Below are 21,766 nucleotides of genomic sequence, written 5' to 3' on the forward strand. Positions count from 1 at the left end.
TATCAAATGTGCCAAGTGGTTAGGAGACAGACTTAAGTCTCTAACCTAGTGGGTTGGCACAATTGGGATGTGTTTCATGCATGAAAATATGACATTAGGGGTCATATTGCATAAAAATTAGTTTTTGATGTATAGATGTCATATAAACCCATGCTAGGGAAGTATTGTGATTTAGTATGGGCAGATACATCAAGAGGAAGCCAAAACTAGGACTTTAGGTCAATGTTCAATTGAACTATTTAGCTAGTTTTGAATTTTGTATCAATCTTGGGATCTGTGATAAATATATTTTTATATATATTTTTCCCAAGTAGACAAGGGTACAATAGACCTCTCCACAAAATTTGGGGATTTTTGGAGGTCTAGGGAATTTCTGGTGCATTTCTGAAGTTGGTCTGAAAAGACTACTTTTTGCAGAAATAGGGTGCCAGTCGACTGGTTCAGATACCAGTCGACTGGTAACAGTATTTTTGAGCACAGAATGTGTCTATAAGCTCATTTTTTCGATACCAGTCGACTGGTAACAGTAGATTTCGACCACAGAATGCTTCTGTAAGGTTCTGTCGAAGGGGGCAGTCGACTGGTACCTAGTTCAGTCGACTGATACCAGCCTAAAAATGTTTTTCAATGTTGTTCTTGACCGTGTCAACTCGTTTAAATGTATGAGATCCATGGGGGATAAATACATGAGTTTAGGGTCAATTTGGATGATATGTTTTCAACAATTGGGATATTGTTGGAGCTCTTTTTGATGTATGGCAAAGGGGGAGAAGTGTATGTTTAAGTGGGAAACCTATACACCTTTGCAAGAAATCCTAACTCGAGGGAGAGCTTAGGTGAAGGGGGAGTGATTGTTTAGGCAAAGGGGGAGAAGTTTACCTTTGCGGGAAATCCTAGCTCAAGGGGGAGCTTAGGTGAAGGGGGAGCCTAGGGATTTAGGTTCCATTATTTATGCATGAGTTGATTTGCATATTTATTTGCATATGTATTGCATTTATGTTTCCCTAACTTAAACAGTTTGCCAAACATCAAAAAGGGGGAGATTGTTGGAGTAATCTAGGTGCCCTAAGTTTTGATGTTTGGGCAAAGGTTTAAGTTAGGTTTATTGTTGTATTTGATATGCATTGTGAGTGTGCAGGATACAGGTACAACAAGGAAAGTCCAAGGGTGAGTCTTGGCGGTGAAAGTCCAAGCATGTAGTCTTGGCAACGTAAGTCCAAGTGTGATCTTGGCAAAGGAGGAAAGTCCAAGGATGAGTCTTGGTGGTGTAAGTCCAAGCATGTAGTCTTGGCAATGTAAGTCCAAGTGTGACTTGGCAATGGATGAAGTCCCGGAGGCGCGACCTCTTGGCAAAGGAAGACCCGACAACAATGACAAGGTCGATGGAAGCTCCAGAAGGTAAGACGTGAAGGATGGGGAGGTATCCGAGGGACGCAAGGCTGATGGAGGAGGCTAGAAGGCTAGGTCTAGGTTGGTCGGGCGAGAACGAGTGCTGAGTGAATGTATTCGAGGTAAAATCCTAGAATTAGGGTTTACTGTAGTGTTACTGTAGCAGTACTGTAGCAGTCGACTGGTGACTGTAGCAGTCGACTGATGCACTGTAGCAGAGCCGTTGAGATAGCCGTTGGGCTGGCACCAGTCGACTGGTGCAAGGACCAGTCGACTGATAATGGGCAAATCAGGTTCTGATTTGTTCCAAGCTCTATAAGAAGGAGCTTGGTATGGCCGGCCAAGGTGACGAAATTGGACTTGGTTAAAGTCTAATTAGTAGTCTACTTGTGCTCAAGAGATCTTTGTGTGCCAAGAAATCTTGGTTGGAGTTGTGGTGAGGTTTCTCCACCCACAAGGAGGTTGAGCTAGCCGGAGTTTGCCGGGGACTAATCCACCGACGGATTGAGGGATCGTCCACCTTACGGACACACCGTGGAGTTGGAGCAAGTTATCTCCGAACCACGTAAACACCTTGTGTTAGGGTTTGTGTTTGGTTTGTTGTCTTCTTCTTTCTTGTTTTAGGTTAACTTTCATATTTGTTAGTTTGTTTTTGTATTCCGCTGTGCACTAACATTATAGGAAGTAAAGTTTTGGGTGAGACGCTATTCACCCCCCCCCCCTCTAGCAGACGTCAAGGTCCTAACAAGCCCGACAACTCCTACTTGGTAAATCCCGGTCGGGTTTGGTCCTGACCGCATCTTCTGCCATGTATGTCAACCCGACAACTCCTGCTCGGTAAATCCTGGTCAGGTTTGGTCCTGACCACGTCCCCTGCCTTAGTTCTATTTTCTCGATCGGAAGATCTTGCCCTGGCTATATACATCGGATGGCCCCAGTGTGGGCTCTCTCCTTATATCTCTTGGCCTTTTGATCGCCCTGTCCCCTTAACTTCTGACTGTCACATACCCTTGAGTTCTGACTGCCAAGTTTTCTTGAATTCTAACTGTCACGTACCCTTGACTTCTGACTGCCACGTCTTCTTGACTTCTGACTGTCACGTATCATTGACTTCTGACTGTCACGTCTCCCTGACTTCTGACTGTTACGTCTCCTTGATTTCTGACTGCCACGTCTCCTTGACCAGACTCTACCATTATGCATCATATCACCTAGCTAGACATATATTGGGAACAAATTGATACAAAATATATATAAATATAAATTGTCATAGATTTAAAAGAGTGTTTGATTATACCTTATAATCTTCTATATTGATTTTAGTATAGACCTTGTCATTTGGTAGGATTAAGGACTGAGATCAAACAATTCACTCGAATCCACTGTACTTGCAGTTGCGTGTATTTAATTTCTTCAATAAAAAACACAAGTATAATACATGTTTTTATTGATATAGTTTTGCCTAGACATGAAACGCCATCATGGTTGATTTTCACGTGAAAATTATAGGCGGTTGGATTTTTTTTTTCTCTCCAATTAATTTTCAATTGGTGTAGTAGGTTTAATTAAGAGCGAGGATAAGAATTTTAGACTTACATCTGCTATGTTCATATGTATGAAAGAATACAATGACATCGTCTTCACTCATTTACACCTAGATGTGTCCCTATAGGTTGGTCCAGTTAATATATATATATATATATATATATACTAGATGTGTCCCTATAGGTTGGTCGGTCCAGTTAATATATATATATATATATACTAGATGTGTCCCTATAGGTTGGTCCAGTTAATATATATATATATATATATATATATATATATATATATAAAAGTATTTGTTCAAATAGATTTTGAAATTATCATCAACGGATATAAAATACCCTCTTCTTCGTTAATTAATTAGCTACCTGACAAAGGCCTACTGTGTATGCCTCCTCATATTTACACATAGATTTTCGATCAAAGAGACCAAATTATCATCAACTGTGTATCCTCAGTTGCGATGATATGTGAGCATTTTATTTGGAGGAAAAAATTAATTGCAATTTTATCGTGATGAATGATTTGTGAAGGCCGTACGTCCAACTTTAACTTTAAGACTAATCAGACTAATCGAGTGTGTGTATATCTAAACATCTGGATTATATACATATAAAACCATGAACGCAAGGCAACACGTCTCTTGTGCATTATCTTAATGTTCCACATGCAGAAATTAAACGACGCCGTCCCCTGTTAATTATCGTAATGTTCCACATGCAGGAAGGATCGTCGTTCACTGATTTTAAATAGGTGGCCAGGCCTCTTCGCTCAATTCACAGCACCAGCAGTTTCCAATTGAGTAATCAAAGTCAGTTCTCTAGCTAGCTAGTAATCAGTTGAGCATGGAGAGAAATGGTGGTGCTGCTGCAACGGCCACGCCCTCATGGGAGGAGCTCCTCGGATCCAACAATTGGTCCGACCTCCTGTCCCCGCTCGACGAAACCCTCCGCGATCACCTCCTCCGGTGTGGCAGCTTCTGCCAGATCGCCGGAGACTCCTTCATTTCCGATAGTCAGTCCAATAACGTCGGCAAATGCCGCTACTCTCCTGCCAGCATCCTCCGCCAAGTTTTCTTCAAGGAAACCGCGGATTACGTAGTCGACGTACTGTCCAACGTCGACGGCTACCTCTACACCACCATAGTCCTCCCATTTGGTTTGGCGTACGAGACCAACTGGATGGGCTACGTCGCCGTCTCCAGCGACGACCTCTACGAAAGAACTGGCCGCCGTGAGATCTACGTCGCGTGGTGCGGCACAAGCCTGTTGAAAATTAAACTTGATTTTGGATGTTGATAAATTTTATGGAGATAGAATGGTGAGGTGGCAAGTCTTGACTAAAGATAGGATAGAGATAGAATTTGATGAATTGATAATAGTTCGTGGAGATAGAATTTTAAAAAAAATGAAAAATGTCATGATTATCTCATATTAGTGCTTATCCAATAAGTCTATAAATATGTACTTCTTTTCACTGAATGAAACAAGTTGAGTTTTCTATTTTCTTCTACTCCTCTTCCACATACAGTTATTTCTCCTCTTCCACATTTTTCTTTCTATAATTCTTTTTTCTTCTCCCATAATTTCTGTTTCCAACAAAGTGGTATCAGAGCTATGGCTAATGGAGGTATGGTTTCCTTCCAAGTTCCAGTACTCAAAGCGAGTAATTATGACAATTGGAGTATCAAGATGAAGGCGCTTCTTGGAGCTCATGATGTTTGGGAAGTTATAGAAAAAGGCTATGTTGAGCCTCGTGATGACTCGACGTTATCTCCAACTGAAAAAGACAGTCTGAGAGATTTAAGAAAGAGAGACAAGAAGGCTCTCTTCCTCATTTATCAAGCTTTAGATGAGGATGGTTTTGAGAAGATTTCAAGTGCTACTTCAGCCAAGCAAGCATGGGAAAAGCTCCAAGTCTCATATCAAGGAGAAGAAAAAGTAAAAAAGGTACGACTTCAGACATTAAGAAGTCAATTTGATGCTCTTCGTATGAAAGAAGGTGAGTTAGTATCAGATTATTTTTCTAGAGTCTCTACCATTTCCAATCAACTAAAGAGAAATGGTGAGAAACTAGAAGAAGTAACTATCATTGAGAAAATTCTTCGATCATTGGATTCAAAATTTGATAGCATTACAACCATCATCGAAGAGACCAAGGATCTACAAGTCATGACGATTGAGCAACTGCTGGGTTCATTACAAGCCCATGAAGAAAAGAAGAAGATAAATGAAGAAATTACTCAACAACTCCTAAAGACGACTCTTCAACCGACAAAGAAAGATGAAAGCTCCAGTAATAATAGAAGTCAACGGGGAAGAGGTCGTGGATATGGACGAGGCCGTTCTAATGAGCAAGGATGGGTCTCCAACAACAATAATGAAAGAGGAGAACATTCAACAAGAGGACGTGGAAGAGGGTATACAAACTCGAGGTACGATAAATCTCAAGTTAAGTGCTACAATTGTGACAAATTTGGACATTATGCAAAAGAATGTAGATCACCCAAGAATAAAGTATATGAAAGAATAAATTATATGGAAGAAAGGAAAGAAGAAGATGATACCCTACTGCTAGCGTATAAAGATAATGAAAGAGAAGAAGATACAATTTGGTATCTCGACACTGGTGCAAGCAATCATATGTGCGGGAAAAGAAACATGTTCGTAGAGCTTGATGAATCAGTTAGTGGTAATGTATCCTTCGGAGATGAATCAAAGGTTGAGGTAAAAGGCAAAGGTAACATTCTCATCCGTTTGAAGAATGGAAAACATGAATTTATCTCAAATGTTTTCTTTGTACCAAATATGAAGAGCAACATCCTAAGCTTAGGACAACTTTTGGCAAAAGGGTATGATATTCATCTAAAAGATGGTATGCTCATCTTGAAAGATCATATTGGTTGCTTAATTGCTAAGGTGCCTATGTCAAAAAATAGAATGTTCTTACTTAATATTCAAAATGATGTCGTCAACTGTCTCAAAGCTTGTTACAAAGACATCACTTGGCTATGACATCTTCGATTTGGACATCTGAATTTCGGAGGACTAGAACTGCTTTCAAAGAAGGAGATGGTGAGAGGACTACCTTACATCAAACATCCTGATCAAGTATATGAAGCATGTCTACGTGGGAAGCAATTTAGAAGAGGTTTTCCAAAGGAGTCAAGTTCAAGAGCTCAAAAGCCTCTTGAACTTATGCATACAGATGTTTGCGGTCCGATAAAGCCAAGTTCACTTGGTAAGAGTAATTATTTCATTCTTTTCATAGATGATTTTTCTCGAAAAACTTGGGTATACTTCTTGAAGCAAAAATCGGAGGTCTTCGGCATATTCAAGAAATTTAAAGCTACCATAGAAAAGGAGAGAGGTCTCGAGGTCAAAGCTATGCGTTTCGATCGAGGAGGAGAATTTACCTCAAATGAGTTTCAAGAATTTTGTGAAGCCAAAGGAATACGACGACCCTTGACAGTTCCAAGATCCCCTCAATAAAATGTAGGGCTGTAAACGAGCCGAGCCGAGCCGATCTTTGGGGTGTTCAAGCTTGTTTGATAAGATAACCGAGCCGAGTCGAGCCGAGCTTAAAATGAACCAAGCTTTTGAAATGAGTGTTCAAGCTTGGCTTGGTTTATTTTTTATAAGCTTGAGCTTGTTTGAAGCTTGGCTTGAGCTTGGTTTGTTTAGATGTTATCAAGCTTTCAATTCAAGCTTGACTTGAGCTTGGCTTGAGCTTGGTTCGAGCTTGGTTTGAGCTTGGTTCGTTTAGATGTTATCAAGCTCTCAATTCAAGCTTGTTTGATTGTTTGAAACTTTTAATTGTTTGATTGGTTATTAAGATTGATAATTTAAATTTATTTATTTTATTTTATTATTTATTTAGTATATTGAAAAGAGTTTTATTAATAAATGTGATTCGTGAATATTGTTCACAAACGTTGTTCACGAACATTGTTCACGAACGTTGTTCACGAACATTGTTCACGAACGTTGTTCACGAACGTTAACGAGCTGAACACATATGTGTTCAAACTTGTTTGTTTAGCTTAACAAGCTGTTCAAGCTTGTTTGTTTAATTAATCTTATGTATATTGAACGAACATAAATAAGCTCTTACCAAGCCGAACACCAAGCTTGTTCACGAATGCTTGGTTCATTTACAGCCCTAATAAAATGGAGTGGCAGAAAGAAAGAATCGAACCAACCTTGACATGGCAAGGAGCATTCTCAAAAGCAAGAGACTACCAAAGGAACTTTGGGCAGAAGCGGTTACATGTGCAGTATAGTTATCCAACCGATCACCAACTAGGAGTGTGTGGGGCAAGACACCACAAGAAGCGTGGAGCGGAAGGAAACCTGGAATTTCTCATCTAAGAGTTTTTGGGAGTATAGCACACGTTCATGTGCCTGATGAAGCAAGAAGCAAACTGGATGATAAAAGTAAGAAATTTATTTTTATTGGCTATGATACTAACTCAAAAGGGTATAAGTTATACAATCCAGATACTGGGAAGACAATCATCAGCCGAGATGTCATATTTAATGAAAAAGAAGAATGGAATTGGGAATCTCAAAATAATGATTACAACTTCTTCCCATACTTTGAAGAAGAAAATGTGGAGCAACCAAGGGTAGAGCAAACAAGAGAGGAGCCTACTACTCCACTTGTAAAATACCGAAAAAATAGGCGAATATTAATAAGGGAATTTTCCGGAATTTTTGGAAATTTTTCAGGAATTTTTCGGAGCTCGTATGGACGAGTTTACGGGGATAAAAACAGGGTTCGGAAAAGCCTGTTTAGGCTACCTTGTTTTAATGAGGAAAAGTTTTAATTTCTTTTCCCTTTTTCCTTTTTCTTTTTATTTTTTTTTTTCGCCGTCCCGTTTTCTTTCTCCCTCGTGCACCCGAGCCATCCCGACGCCGCCCTTCCTTTCTCCTCCTTGCCCTAACCACCGGCGGCGGTTACTCCTCCTCGAGCATACAACCCCTCCGCCGAGCCTCCTTTTCATCTTCTTCATTTTTTTTCTTTCCCCCGATCCGAACTCCTCTTCCCACTGCTGCCAGCGATGGCAAACGCTGCTGTACAACGCCGCTCGTCTGTGAGTGCCGAAGCCGAAGTCTTCTTCTTCTCTTCTTCCAGGCGCCGGTGACGCTTGTGCGAACCGTGCCCTAGCCGAGCTTCCTCCTGCCGAGGCTGCGCCGTTGTCCCTTTTTCTGTGGAAATTTCCATGCCGCCGCCGGCCACAGGAAGCCCTAGTCGAGGTGTGGTGTGGAATTAGGGTTGTGGTATGACTTCGGTTATTGATTTCCAGTTCATGTTCTTCCTTGCTTCGGATCTAGTCACGGTATAAGAATTTGTCCTGGTTGCTTCATAGGTGAACGACAGCAGGTGTCCCCGGCAGCCGCTGTGATTTCCGGCCACAATTTCCAACAATATCCCTGGCTGTGATTTGAGGTAAGGTGTAGAGGAAGTCATTTCTTTTGTTACAGCGTACATAAAATTGGAGCTAGGAAAGGATAAGAAATGAGGAGTATAAAAATTTATTTAAATCTATGTTGTTATGAGTAAATGGAGTTGGGATATGTTATGGGTTTATTTGGGTTTGTCCTATTTTGTGTTAGGGATTTTTATTTAGCTATTTCATTGGGTATATGCTAAATAAAAAAAAATGTATGTATTAGGTGAGATTTGATTGATTTAAAATCTAATGGAACAAATTAGGGTTTAAGAAGCTAACCCTAGTTGGTCGAGGTTTATGGATTAGGATTTTTGCCCTAAATTAGTGTAAGAGATTTTATTTAGCTATTTATATGATTGAAGCTAAATAAAAATATATTTCTATTCGTGATACAGGACTTTGACGCGAGACGAGTATCTCGGAATCAAATTTGGACCATTTTATCGGAGGCGGGTACTTTTGACTTATTGTCTTTGATATGCTTAGTAATGAAAATAATATGTTGCATTAATTGTGTTTCCTATTTGTTTCGGTTAATCACTGCCCAATACATGTTACCTGTTTGATTGATTGTTTGTTTGCATCTCGTATTGATCTTGTACCGATCTATCATGCTCATGGGTAGTGATATAACCATGTTTCACATGTTCAGGACCTAGGTTTGATACCTTTTTGATCAGTATGTCTTGATTTGATCTATTCACTATGGTGCCCATTGTTATATGCCCAGAGGTTGGTTTAGTATATTACCATGCTTAGTGACATGCACCATTTGCATGATCGCATGCTGTGCGATAGATTGCTCCATTATTGTCGAGCACTTTGCCAGTTTTCATCACTGTTCGGTGCTCCGTTGTGACGCTCATGGGTAGCGTGACACAGCGTGGTAGCACGTCAGTTTGACTCTTCCGGTGCTCCGTTGATCCGCTCATGGGTAGTGTGACGCAGCGTGTAGCACGTTAGAGATTCCTCCTCGTCATAGTGTACCGGGAGATGAGAGCATTGCGCTCCCCCATTTATGATTTGGGGTAGGAGTACGTATGTACTCCGACAGCATCCCGTCCACTCGATCACTCATCAGGAGTAGTGTTGCTGAGTGCACGGTCGTCACAGCCCTACCCACTTGGTCCCACTTATGTGGTGAGTTGGCTGACTGGCGTCAGGGGTGACCATGACATTGGCATCATATGCATGATGCATTTATTGTTTGTGATTGTGATTGTTGCATTTATATGTTGCATATTGTTTGGATACCTATGTTTGACATGCATACAGGTCTTCTATACCTTTCGGACTGTTTGTCCTTATACTCAGGTCCTGGTTAGTACAGTTTCTCTCATGTTTACTACAGATGCATATTTTTATCTTTCTTTTATCAGGAGACTGTACGCATGATTAGTACTAGGTGTTATTTCTTTACTTTGCATATCAATTGTACCTGCTGAGTGTTGGACTCACCCCGCCTCCATTGTCGTTATTTTCAGGTTGATGCTGTCAGGAGGGAGTTCCAGTCGCTAGTCCCCACAGCACGTAGTGCTAGATCTCTGCAGACCTCGATGGTTTATATATCGTTTAGTTTTGTTTTGCATTTATTGATTATGTGTGGACCTGGTTTGTTTGGATACTTGGTTGTTGTATGGATTTTTGTAATGATGATGGTTTTTTTTATTCTACTACATGCCTGCCTGGACGGCAGAAGAGGTGAGTTCGTCGGTTTTGAGTTTTACGTGTGTAGTGGAGTAGGGTGGATTTCGAGTCAGAGTATTGATGTTTTGTTTACTATTATATAACTGCGTGGTGATGTTTTATATTTATTGTTATTATTCCAACCGCATGTGGCTGAGGTATGGAGATATGTAGAAAGTTTCAGATTGTCCGCCGTACAGGGGAGATGTTACCGAAATTTCTTCGGACGGGGACTCCTCTGGGGCATGACAATTTAGTGGTATCAGAGCAGGTATACGATACTTGCTATGTGTTTTGGATTTTCGAGATTTATTCTGATACCAAATTAGTGGTATCAGAGCACAGTTATACGATCTTTTGTTTTCATATTTTTGATGTTTGGGATAACCTGATACCAATTTATTTACTTGGTATCAGAGCGCCAAGTTTGGCGATACTTGTTGGATTTTTGTATTATGGATTTTCGAGATTTATCTGATACCAATTTATTGGTATCAGAGCGGGTTATGATACCTGCTTTTGGTGTTCTGGAGATTTATCAGATACCTGTTGTTGGTATTCTGGATATTTGGTTAGCCAGGTTTGCGAGTCAAACTGGGCATTTTCGGATTTTCGATATGGTTATGTTTCGGATTTCCGTTTCGGATTTATATGGATTTTCGGTGATCTTCTCGTTCGGAATTTTGAGGTCAGAAGTTGGGGACTGGACAGCGATGGAACATCTCCAGACGGCAAATAGGTATGATGTTTATTTTATGATAGTTATGACATCTATTAGCACTTTATCTTTATTACCTGTCGGGTTGTTGTAGTCATATTACGTGTGATGGGTTAGCCACTGATCTTGGCCGACCCTAATAGAGATCAAGGATTATAGTCTCTGGTGATTTTTTCATTTCATACCATCAGTAGTTTTAGCTTCTGTTACTACTATTAGGAGATGGAGGCACATATCAGCCTCTGCTATTGTTAGCTGGGTAATGGATGATACCTATATATTCCTGTGGACTTAGCCAGTAGAGTTTTTATACTCGTATCTTTTGGATATTAGGGTACCTGATACGATGAAAATTGTTTCATTGGGAGTTACCATGTTTGATCATTATTGAGAATGATATTGTGAGATTAGATATTGTGATATGTTGATTTCTAAGGGTTTGTGAGAGTAAATGTTTGTGGTTGTCTGATGATCTATTATTTGGGTTGTCGTTGATGGTGACATAGTGAGTGTCAACTATTTTGATGATCTATTATTTGGGTTGTCATTGATGGTGATATAGTAAGTGTCATGTATGATATTCACAGATTTGATGATTATAGTTGGTGATCAGATATAGATCAGGTGCTAGAGAATTTACGGTTGAGTGTGCCTATGAATTTTAATAAACTTAGTTAGTTGTGGTTAGTTAACAGGATGATAAAAATTGATATTTGCTTCCTCTGATATTGGACTATGTGGATGAATAATGATTTGATGTTTTGAATGCTGACTTGCTCTTATGGGAAGTAGAGACTGATTCATCTGATATTATGTGGACTGATATTTTTGAGGATAAAAATGAGAGTGTCTTGATGTTCTTGAATTCTGACTTTATCTTTTGGGTCGTATACCTTTATACATATGATTATTGTGGGTTTCTAGTTGATTATACCCGAGTGGTTAGACATTCATATCTGATTGTTTATTGGAGGTATTTGTCAATTAAAAACTATGTTGTGGAATGTGCACATATGTTTGAGTGTTTCATTGGAGGTATTTTATCGATTTAATCTGAGTTGTGATATGTGCAGATGTGTTGGGTGTAATATTTGAGGTATCTTGTTTATTATATGATTGTTTTGAGAGTATACTCGTGTCGATTATGATTTGTTGGAAGTATTACGTTGATTATACTCTTGGCATAGGTGTACATATGTCATGTGAGTGTTGTTGAGGTGTATTGTTGATTTTACCTATGTTGATTTTGCACACGGGTTCGGTATGCATTGTTGGAGATATCACGATGATTTATACCTATGTTGGGAGTATGTTTGGTGTGTACTAATTGGAGGATTATGTCGATCATACATATGTTGTGTGAGCACGTGTGCTAGGTATATATTGGTGGCAGCATGATGATTCTACTTATGCTGAATGCAGAATGTGGAGTGACTGCATTATGTCATTTGTTGGATTAACTCATCAACTAATTCTCCTATCAGTGGATGACCCACTAGGATGCTGATAGAGTTGATGATGGATTTGATTAGTTTACTAGGTTGTTATAGCCTAGGCTAACCACAGTGATTTATGGTAGAGAGATCTTGTACAGTCTCTAGCTGGATAGTTAGGTTCCTTGGGGTACTTATGTATTATTTTGTGGTGGAGAGTTGCTCCCACATATTACGGATTGCTTGTAGCGAAGCATTGCCCTATATTTATTGCGATACATATTTCAGATTATTTGTAGTGGAGTGTTACTCCTACATATTGAGGATTTCTTGTGGTAGAGCGTTGCTCCCACATATGTGGTATTTTTTTTTTTTTGTGATGGAGCGTTGCTCTCACACTGGAGGATCTATGCTTAGATGTTTTATATCGTTGGTGATCATATTTCAGATTTATTGTCAAGGATCTTGTGGATTGGGAATGTCTGTGATACGGACATTATGTGTATTGGTTTTACCATTAGGGCTTGCGGAGCCTTAGATGTTTTCATGGACTAGATGATTTGGGTATCCCTAGGATATTGGATCAGAATTTGTTATCGTTATAGATGATGTGGTGTTTTATTCCTGATATGAGGTGTATCACGTACACTATCTTTGCATAGTTCTAGAGATGTTTCGACGGAAACGTCTATATGTGAAGTTCAGTAGTGTGTATTTTGGTTGTCTTCTGTGAGATGTTTGAGACACACGGTCACCAGTAGGAGTATACCGTGATTCCATAGGAGATCGAGGTTGTTACCGTTGGAAGTAGACGGAGTCTATAGAAGAGGCTCGCAACTTCCTTTGTTTGGCTCGATATTTCCGGAGATATGTTGAGGGTTTTTCTCGGATAGCTATGTCATTGACACGTCTGACCTGGAAAGGCGTGAAGTTCACTTGGACTAAGGATGACAAGAGCAGCTTCTAGGAGTTGAAGCGGAGACTAGTGTCGGCTCCGATTTTGGTGTTACCTTCTGGAGAGGACGGATATGTCCTCTACACCGACGCATCTATTCAGGGTTGAGCGCTGTTCTGATACAGCACGATATGGTAGTCTTCTATGCTTCTCGTCGATTGAAGGAACATGAGAAGAACTACCCTGTACATGATCTGGAGCAAGTCGTCATTATTTTTGCCATGAAGATTTGGCGATATTAGTTATATGACATTACATTTGAGATTCTCACTGACCATAAGAGTCTCAAATATCTGTTTACTTGGAAGGAACTTAATCTCCGACGGAGGAGATGGATGGAGTTCCTGAAGGATTATGATTGTACCATTAGCTATCACCCGGGGAGAGCTAATGTGGTTGCCGATGCGCTTAGCAGGAAGTCCGGAGGGATTTTAGTTTGCCACCGAGTTGTGGTCACAGACTTGATTTAAGGTTCCTCCGATTTGGTCCTTGAGGGGTAAGGACAGACAGAGTAGGGTACTTTGGTACCATGGGTGCTCAGTCGTTGATCAGGACAGGGATACGAGAGCCATAGGCTGCTGATCAGTATTTGCAGTTTATTTACAGTCAGATAGCTTCCGGGCAGCAGACCGAGTTCACACGAGACGAGGAGAGTGTTATACACTACCGAGGCAAATTTTGCGTGCTTCAGTCTCATCCGGTCTTATAGGAGTTACTTCCGGAGGCTCATCGCTCATGATTTGCTGTCCACCCAGGCGGTACCCATATGTACCAAGATTTGAGATGTTTCTATTGGTGGAACGACATGAAGGACGACATGAAGGAAGACATCGCAAATTTTGTAGCTAGATGTCTTGTCTGTTAGCAAGTGAAGGCCGAGCACCAGAGATCTGTCGGCTTACTTCGGCAGATTCCTAATCCTGAGTGGAAATGATAACACATTACTATGGACTTTGTGGTAGGTTTGCCGAGGACACGACGAGGCCATGACGCGATTTGGGTAATCGTTGATCGATTAACCAAATCCTCGTACTCGTTAGCGATCCGGAAGACTGATTTCCTGGATCGATTGGTAGATCTATTTTGTCGAGAGATTATCAGATCACGTGATGTCCCTTTGACTATTATTTCGGATAGAGACCCCGGTTCATGTCTTGTTTTTGACAGAGACTGCAGCAGACCTTGGGTACGCAGCTCTGTTTCAGTACAGCTTTCCATCCTCAGACAGATGGATAGTCAAAGCGGACCATTCAGACTCTAGAGGACATGCTGAGGTCATGGGTATTGGATTTTGGAAGCAGTTGGGAGAACCATTTGCCATTGGTAGAGTTCGCCTACAACAACGGTTTGCATTCGACTATCCAAATGCCACCGTTGAAGTGTTGTATGGTAGGCCTTGTCGGACACCCACCCTCTGGATGAGGTTGGGAAGGCCAGTTGTTGGGATCTCATAGAGCCTAGCATGAGGCAGAGTTGGTCCGTACTATTAGACAAAGAATGTCAGAGGTATAAGACTGCCAAAAGAGTTATGCTGACCGGAGTCGGAGACTCTTAGAGTTCTCCATTTGCGACCATGTATTTCTGCGAGTTTCGCCCACGAAAGGGGTGAAGAGATTTGGCCTCAGAGGTAAGCTAGCTCCGCGGTATATTGGCCCTTTCGAGATATTGGAGAGGATCGGAGCGGTAGCTTACCGGATGGCACTACCATCGTCCCTGTCAGGCGTACACGATGTATTTCACGTATCGATACTGAAGAGATACGTACCCGATCCGACGCATGTGTTGGCAAATATACCAGTTCCAGTTCAGCCTGACATTACTTATGAGGAGATTCTGGTACGGATTCTCGACCGGAAAGAGCGTCAGTTGCGGAACAAGACTATCCGGCTGGTTAAAGTCGGATGGCAGCATCATACGGACGAGGAGGCTACTTGGGAGCTTGAGGATACGATCTGAGCTCGATATCCCCATCTTTTCACTTAAGGTATGTGATTTAATTTACCGTTCAGTATTTTGTACTCCATATCTGTTGTTAGTACTTGCTGATGGTAGATAATAAAATTTGGGGACCAAATTTTTATTAGTGGGGGAGAATGTAAAATACCGAAAAAATAGGCGAATATTAATAAGGGAATTTTCCGGAATTTTTAGAAATTTTTCGGGAATTTTTCGGAGCTCGTATGGACGAGTTTACGGGGATAAAAACAGGGTTCGGAAAAGCCTGTTTAGGCTACCCTGTTTTAATGAGGAAAAGTTTTAATTTCTTTTCCCTTTTTCCTTTTTCTTTTTATTTTTTTTTCGCCGTCCCGTTTTCTTTCTCCCTCGCGCACCCGAGCCATCCCGACGCCGCCCTTCCTTTCTCCTCCTTGCCCTAACCGCCGACGGCGGTTACTCCTCCTCGAGCATACAACCCCTCCGCCGAGCCTCCTTTTCATCTTCTTCATTTTTTTTCTTTCCCCCGATCCGAACTCCTCTTCCCACTGCTGCCAGCGATGGCAAACGCTGCTGTACAACGCCGCTCGTCTGTGAGTGCCGAAGCCGAAGTCTTCTTCTTCTCTTCTTCCAGGCGCCGGTGACGCTTGTGCGAACCGTGCCCTAGCCGAGCTTCCTCCTACCGAGGCTGCGCCGTTGTCCCTTTTTCTGTGGAAATTTCCACGCCGCCGCCGGCCACAGGAAGCCCTAGTCGAGGTGTGGTGTGGAATTAGGGTTGTGGTATGACTTCGGTTATTGATTTCCAGTTCATGTTCTTCCTTGCTTCGGATCTAGTCACGGTATAAGAATTTGTCCTGGTTGCTTCATAGGTGAACGACAGCAGGTGTCCCCGGCAGCCGCTGTGATTTCCGGCCACAATTTCCAGCAATATCGCTAGCTGTGATTTGAGGTAAGGTGTAGAGGAAGTCATTTCTTTTGTTACAGCGTACATAAAATTGGAGCTAGGAAAGGATAAGAAATGAGGAGTATAAAATTTTATTTAAATCTATGTTGTTATGAGTAAATGGAGTTGGGATATGTTATGGGTTTATTTGGGTTTGTCCTATTTTGTGTTAGGGATTTTTATTTAGCTATTTCATTGGGTATATGCTAAATAAAAAAAATGTATGTATTAGGTGAGATTTGATTGATTTAAAATCTAATGGAACAAATTAGGGTTTAAGAAGCTAACCTTAGTTGGTCGAGGTTTATGGATTAGGATTTTTGCCCTAAATTAGTGTAAGAGATTTTATTTAGCTATTTATATGATTGAAGCTAAATAAAAATATATTTCTATTCGTGATACAGGACTTTGACGCGAGACGAGTATCTCGGAGTCAAATTTGGACCATTTTATCGGAGGCGGGTACTTTTGACTTATTGTCTTTGATATGCTTAGTAATGAAAATAATATGTTGCATTAATTGTGTTTCCTATTTGTTTCGGTTAATCACTGCCCAATACATGTTACCTGTTTGATTGATTGTTTGTTTGCATCTCGTATTGATCTTGTACCCGATCTATCATGCTCATGGGTAGTGATATAACCATGTTTCACATGTTCAGGACCTAGGTTTGATACCTTTTTGATCAGTATGTCTTGATTTGATCTATTCACTATGGTGCCCATTGTTATATGCCCAGAGGTTGGTTTAGTATATTACCATGCTTAGTGACATGCACCATTTGCATGATCGCATGCTGTGCGATAGATTGCTCCATTATTGTCGAGCACTTTGCCAGTTTTTGTGACGCTCATGGGTAGCGTGACACAGCGTGGTAGCACGTCAGTTTGACTCTTCCGGTGCTCCGTTGATCCGCTCATGGGTAGTGTGACGCAGCGTGTAGCACGTTAGAGATTCCTCCCCGTCATAGTGTACCGGGAGATGAGAGCATTGCGCTCCCCCATTTATGATTTGGGGTAGGAGTACGTATGTACTCCGACAGCATCCCGTCCACTCGATCACTCATCAGGAGTAGTGTTGCTGAGTGCACGGTCGTCACAGCCCTACCCACTTGGTCCCACTTATGTGGTGAGTTGGCTGACTGGCGTCAGGGGTGACCATGACATTGACATCATATGCATGATGCATTTATTGTTTGTGATTGTGATTGTTGCATTTATATGCTGCATATTGTTTGGATACCTATGTTTGACATGCATACAGGTCTTCTATACCTTTCGGACTGTTTGTCCTTATACTCAGGTCCTGGTTAGTACAGTTTCTCTCCTGTTTACTACAGATGCATATTTTTATCTTTCTTTTATCAGGAGACTGTACGCATGATTAGTGCTAGGTGTTATTTCTTTACTTTGCATATCAATTGTACCTGCTGAGTGTTGGACTCACCCCGCCTCCATTGTCGTTATTTTCAGGTTGATGCTGTCAGGAGGGAGTTCCAGTCGCTAGTCCCCACAGCACGTAGTGCTAGATCTCTGCAGACCTCGATGGTTTATATATCGTTTAGTTTTGTTTTGCATTTATTGATTATGTGTGGACCTGGTTTGTTTGGATACTTGGTTATTGTATGGATTTTTGTAATGATGATGGTTTTTTTTATTCTACTACATGCCTGCCTGGACGGCAGAAGAGGTGAGTTCGTCGGTTTTGAGTTTTACGTGTGTAGTGGAGTAGGGTGGATTTCGAGTCAGAGTATTGATGTTTTGTTTACTATTATATAACTGCGTGGTGATGTTTTATATTTATTGTTATTATTCCAGCCGCATGTGGTTGAGGTATGGAGATATGTAGAAAGTTTCAGATTGTCCGCCGTACAGGGGAGATGCTGCCGAAATTTCTTCGGACGGGGACTCCTCTGGGGCGTGACACCACTAGTAACACCAACATCAAGTACTCAAGAGAATTTATCTGCATCAACTTCAAGTGAAAGAGTACCATGCTTTAGAAGCTTACGGGAAATTTATGAGGTAACTGAAAATCAAGATAATCTTACTCTATTTTGTCTCTTTGCGGATTGCGAGCCTATAGATTTCCAAGAAGCTATAAAAAGCAAAAGGTGGAAAGATGCAATGGATGAAGAAATCAAGGCGATAGAGAAGAATGGCACATGGGAGTTAATGACACTTCCTAAAGGACATAAGGCGATTGGTGTGAAGTGGGTGTACAAAATAAAGAAGAATGTCAAAGGAGAAGTTGAAAGATATAAAGCAAGATTGGTGGCAAAAGGCTACAGTCAAAGATCTGGCATTGATTATGATGAGGTATTCGCTCCCATTGCTCGATTAGAAACTATCAAACTAATCATTGCTTTAGCAGCTCAAAATAAGTGGAAAATACATCAAATGGATGTAAAATCTTCTTTTTTAAATGGAGTTCTTGAAGAAGAAGTCTATATTCAGCAACCATCAGGTTATGAAGTTAAAGGACAAGTAGACAGAGTTCTAAAATTGAAGAAGGCTCTCTACGGGCTAAAGCAAGCACCAAGGGCATGGAATAGCCAAATAGACAAGCACCTGCAAGAGAAAGGCTTCATCAAATGTCCTTATGAACATGTATTATACATTCAGAGTAAGGATAAAGATGTTTAAATTGTATGCTTATATGTCGATGACTTGATCTTCACAGGAAGCAATCCAAGTATGTTTGGAGAATTTAAAGAAGTGATGACTAAAGAGTTTGAAATGACTGATATTGGGCTCATGGCATACTATCTGGGCATTGAAGTGAACCAAAGGGAAGATGGAATCTTCATCTCACAAGCAGATTATGCAAGAGAGATATTAAAGAAGTTCAGGATGGATAACAGTAAGTCTATAAATACCCCAGTAGAATGTGGAGTCAAGCTATCAAAGCATGATGAAGAAGAAAAAGTTGATCCAACATTTTTTAAGAGTTTGGTTGGAAGTTTACGATACTTGACGTGTACAAGGCCTGATATTCTTTATGCTGTTGGACTTGTTAGTCGCTACATGGAAGATCCAACTACTACCCACCTTAAGATCGCTAAGAGAATTTCGCGCTATATCAAAGGTACGATAGATTTTGGATTACTTTATTCAACATCTAACCACTTCAAACTTGAAGGATATAGTGACAGTGATTGGGGTGGAGATATAGATGATAGAAAGAGCACTACAGGATTTGTGTTCTTTATGGGAGATACAGCTTTCACTTGGATGTCGAAAAAACAGCCTATTGTCACACTTTCTACTTGTGAAGCAGAGTATGTGGCTGCGACTTCATGTGTTTGTCATGCTGTTTGGCTCAGAAATTTATTGAATGAGTTAAGTTTACCACAAGAAGAGGCAACCAAGATACGAGTTGATAACAAGTCTACAATAGCACTAGCAAAAAATCCAGTCTTCCATGATAGAAGCAAGCACATCGATACGCGCTTTCACTATATCAGAGAATGTATTACAAGAAAAGAGGTGCAAGTGGAATACATAAAGTCTCAAGATCAAGTTGCTGATATTTTTACCAAGCCACTCAAATTTGAAGACTTCATCAAGATGCGATATTTGCTTGGAGTTACAAAATCAAGTTTAAGAGGAGGTGTTGAAAATTAAACTTGATTTTAGATGTTGATAAATTTTATGGAGATAGAATGGTGAGGTGGCAAGTCTTGACTAAAGATAGGATAGAGATAGAATTTGATGAATTGATAATAGTTCGTGGAGATAGAATTCAAAAAAAAAATAAAAAATGTCATAATTATCTCATATTAGTGCTTATCCAATAAGCCTATAAATATGTACTTCTTTTCACTGAATGAAACAAGTTGAGTTTTTTATTTTCTTCTACTCCTCTTCCACATACAGTTATTTCTCCTCTTCCACATTTTTCTTTCTATAATTCTTTTTCCTTCTCCCATAATTTCTGTTTCCAACAGAGCCCGGCCGCTGGAATGGTTGGCGGACTTGGATATTGTTCTCGTGCCATTCGGCGACGGTGGCGATGTCAAGATCATGAAAGGCTGGAGAGACATCTACACCACGGAAAATATAATCGAACAGATTCCCAGCGCACAGGAGAAGTTAAAAGCTGTGATAAAAGAGTACGTGGATTTGTACAAAGATCAGAATCCGTCCATCATCTGCGTCGGCCACAGCCTCGGCGGCTCCCTCACCGTAGTCAGTGCTTTTGATATAGCGAACAGCGGACTGTCCGAGATCAACGGCAATGATCATATTCGGGTATGCGCTGTGGCGTTCGATGCCCCCAGAGTCGGGAACCAGGCGTTCAATGACGCCTTGGAGAAACTACCGAAGACAAAAGTTTTAAGAATCAACAATAATAAGGACATTGTCGCCTATTGGCCGCCGTGTGATGGCTACGTCGACACCGGTAAAATTTTGCCCATTAATTCTGAGGAATAGACGTTCTTGAAGAGTAAGGGAGACTACGAAGGAGATCAACTGCTTGCGAAAATAGCTCAGTGGCACGCGCTGCAAGTGATTCTACACACCGTGACCGGATGGAGGACAGAATTCGACAACGACTCCGAGCTTGTGAAGGCGAGACTGCCGCTGGTGAACAGGTCAGCGGGCCATTTGAAGGCTGAGCATAAAGTGATCGAGGCTTGGTGAGGGGGCCCAAAAATTTTTTTTTTTAATATTATGTTTAATACATGAATGAAAAGTCAAAAGAGATTAGGGCAAAAAATGCTTCTGCGATGGAAAATCTGCAGGACTGCAGCGCTCGTCGCGACGCCGTCTCCCGCCGCCTGCAACTGCGCCTACGGACTACGACCTACCGCCTACGAGAAAGAGGACTCAAGATATGTCTTCTCCTTGCTTTCTATTTGAAAATATTAGAGGTCCCTCATCCCCGTCGGCTGTCGCATCTCTTCTTCTTTCGCTCACAGCTCTTCAACGGTTATTCGCATTTCTTCTTCTTCTTTCGCATCGCTGTCATTTCTCAAGATTTTTTTACCGTTATTTTGTATCCACAAACCACAGTCCACAGAGATGATAAATACCACCTATGGAATTAGAATTTTCATTGGTAGAATTTGAGCTCTGTTTTTCTTTAATCTCTACTCACAGGCTGCCATCACTGTGCTTCCCTTCCTCGCTGCCGGAAAACGCTCGTCCGCAATTCTGCATCCTCGTCTCTTCAAATGCTCGCTTCCCTCTGATTTCTGAAACATCTGGTGTTTGAATGCATAGTTTAGGTATGTTAACTTGCCCTAGTTTCAATGGTTTTTATTGGAATGTTCGTTCTCATATTGTAGATAGTGAAACTGTGAAAGTCACAGCACTTGAAGAATTGCTATTTTCCTATTTCTTAATAATTTTACTAATTAGTTTCAATTTGATAATAATTTAAATAGTCATCTATGATCTATGGAAAATTTAATTGTTTGTTATAACATGTGTTTACTATTTTTTATGTAGTTATTTTTATGAAAAAAGATTATTGTTGTTTGTAGAAGAGATCTCTCGTAGTGTGCCACCTTTCTTTAAATGATGCAGATTTTTTAAATTTGAAACTTGAAATACATGATTCGGTAATTTCTCGTTATAATTTTTAGGATAACTTAGATTTTTTTTTAACAATGTCTTACCAAAAAATTTTCAAAAAACAATAATATTTTATTTTTACAGAGCATGTTTTTCATGAGGAAAAAATCACAATTCCATTACTAGT

At 40.7% G+C, this 21,766-nt stretch overlaps 1 protein-coding gene across 1 annotated transcript; it reads left to right on the forward strand.

Annotated features, from left to right (window-relative positions):
* The first annotated feature begins 3,779 nt into the window (after window positions 1-3,779).
* LOC122004202 (phospholipase A1-II 5-like) lies at window positions 3,780-21,261 on the forward strand. Its single transcript, XM_042559127.1, has 5 exons — window positions 3,780-4,201; window positions 20,007-20,461; window positions 20,549-20,699; window positions 20,805-20,898; window positions 21,163-21,261. The coding sequence occupies exons 1-5, from the start codon at window positions 3,780-3,782 to the stop codon at window positions 21,259-21,261; spliced, it is 1,221 nt and encodes a 406-aa protein (XP_042415061.1).
* Window positions 21,262-21,766: the final 505 nt, after the last annotated feature.

The sequence above is a fragment of the Zingiber officinale genome, chromosome 1A (assembly GCF_018446385.1).
Source record: "Zingiber officinale cultivar Zhangliang chromosome 1A, Zo_v1.1, whole genome shotgun sequence".
Classification (NCBI taxonomy): domain Eukaryota; kingdom Viridiplantae; phylum Streptophyta; class Magnoliopsida; order Zingiberales; family Zingiberaceae; genus Zingiber; species Zingiber officinale.

What these genes read in the sequence shown, in the direction of transcription:
- LOC122004202 (XM_042559127.1), top strand. Translation starts at nt 3,780, where the DNA reads ATGGAGAGAAATGGTGGTGCTGCTGCAACGGCCACGCCCTCATGGGAG. An exon ending in GCGTGGTGCGGCACAAGCCT is followed by an intron (nt 4,202 to 20,006) that starts GTTGAAAATTAA and finishes TGTTTCCAACAG; the next exon opens with AGCCCGGCCGCTGGAATGGT. An exon ending in AGAAAGAGGACTCAAGATAT is followed by an intron (nt 20,899 to 21,162) that starts GTCTTCTCCTTG and finishes CTCTACTCACAG; the next exon opens with GCTGCCATCACTGTGCTTCC.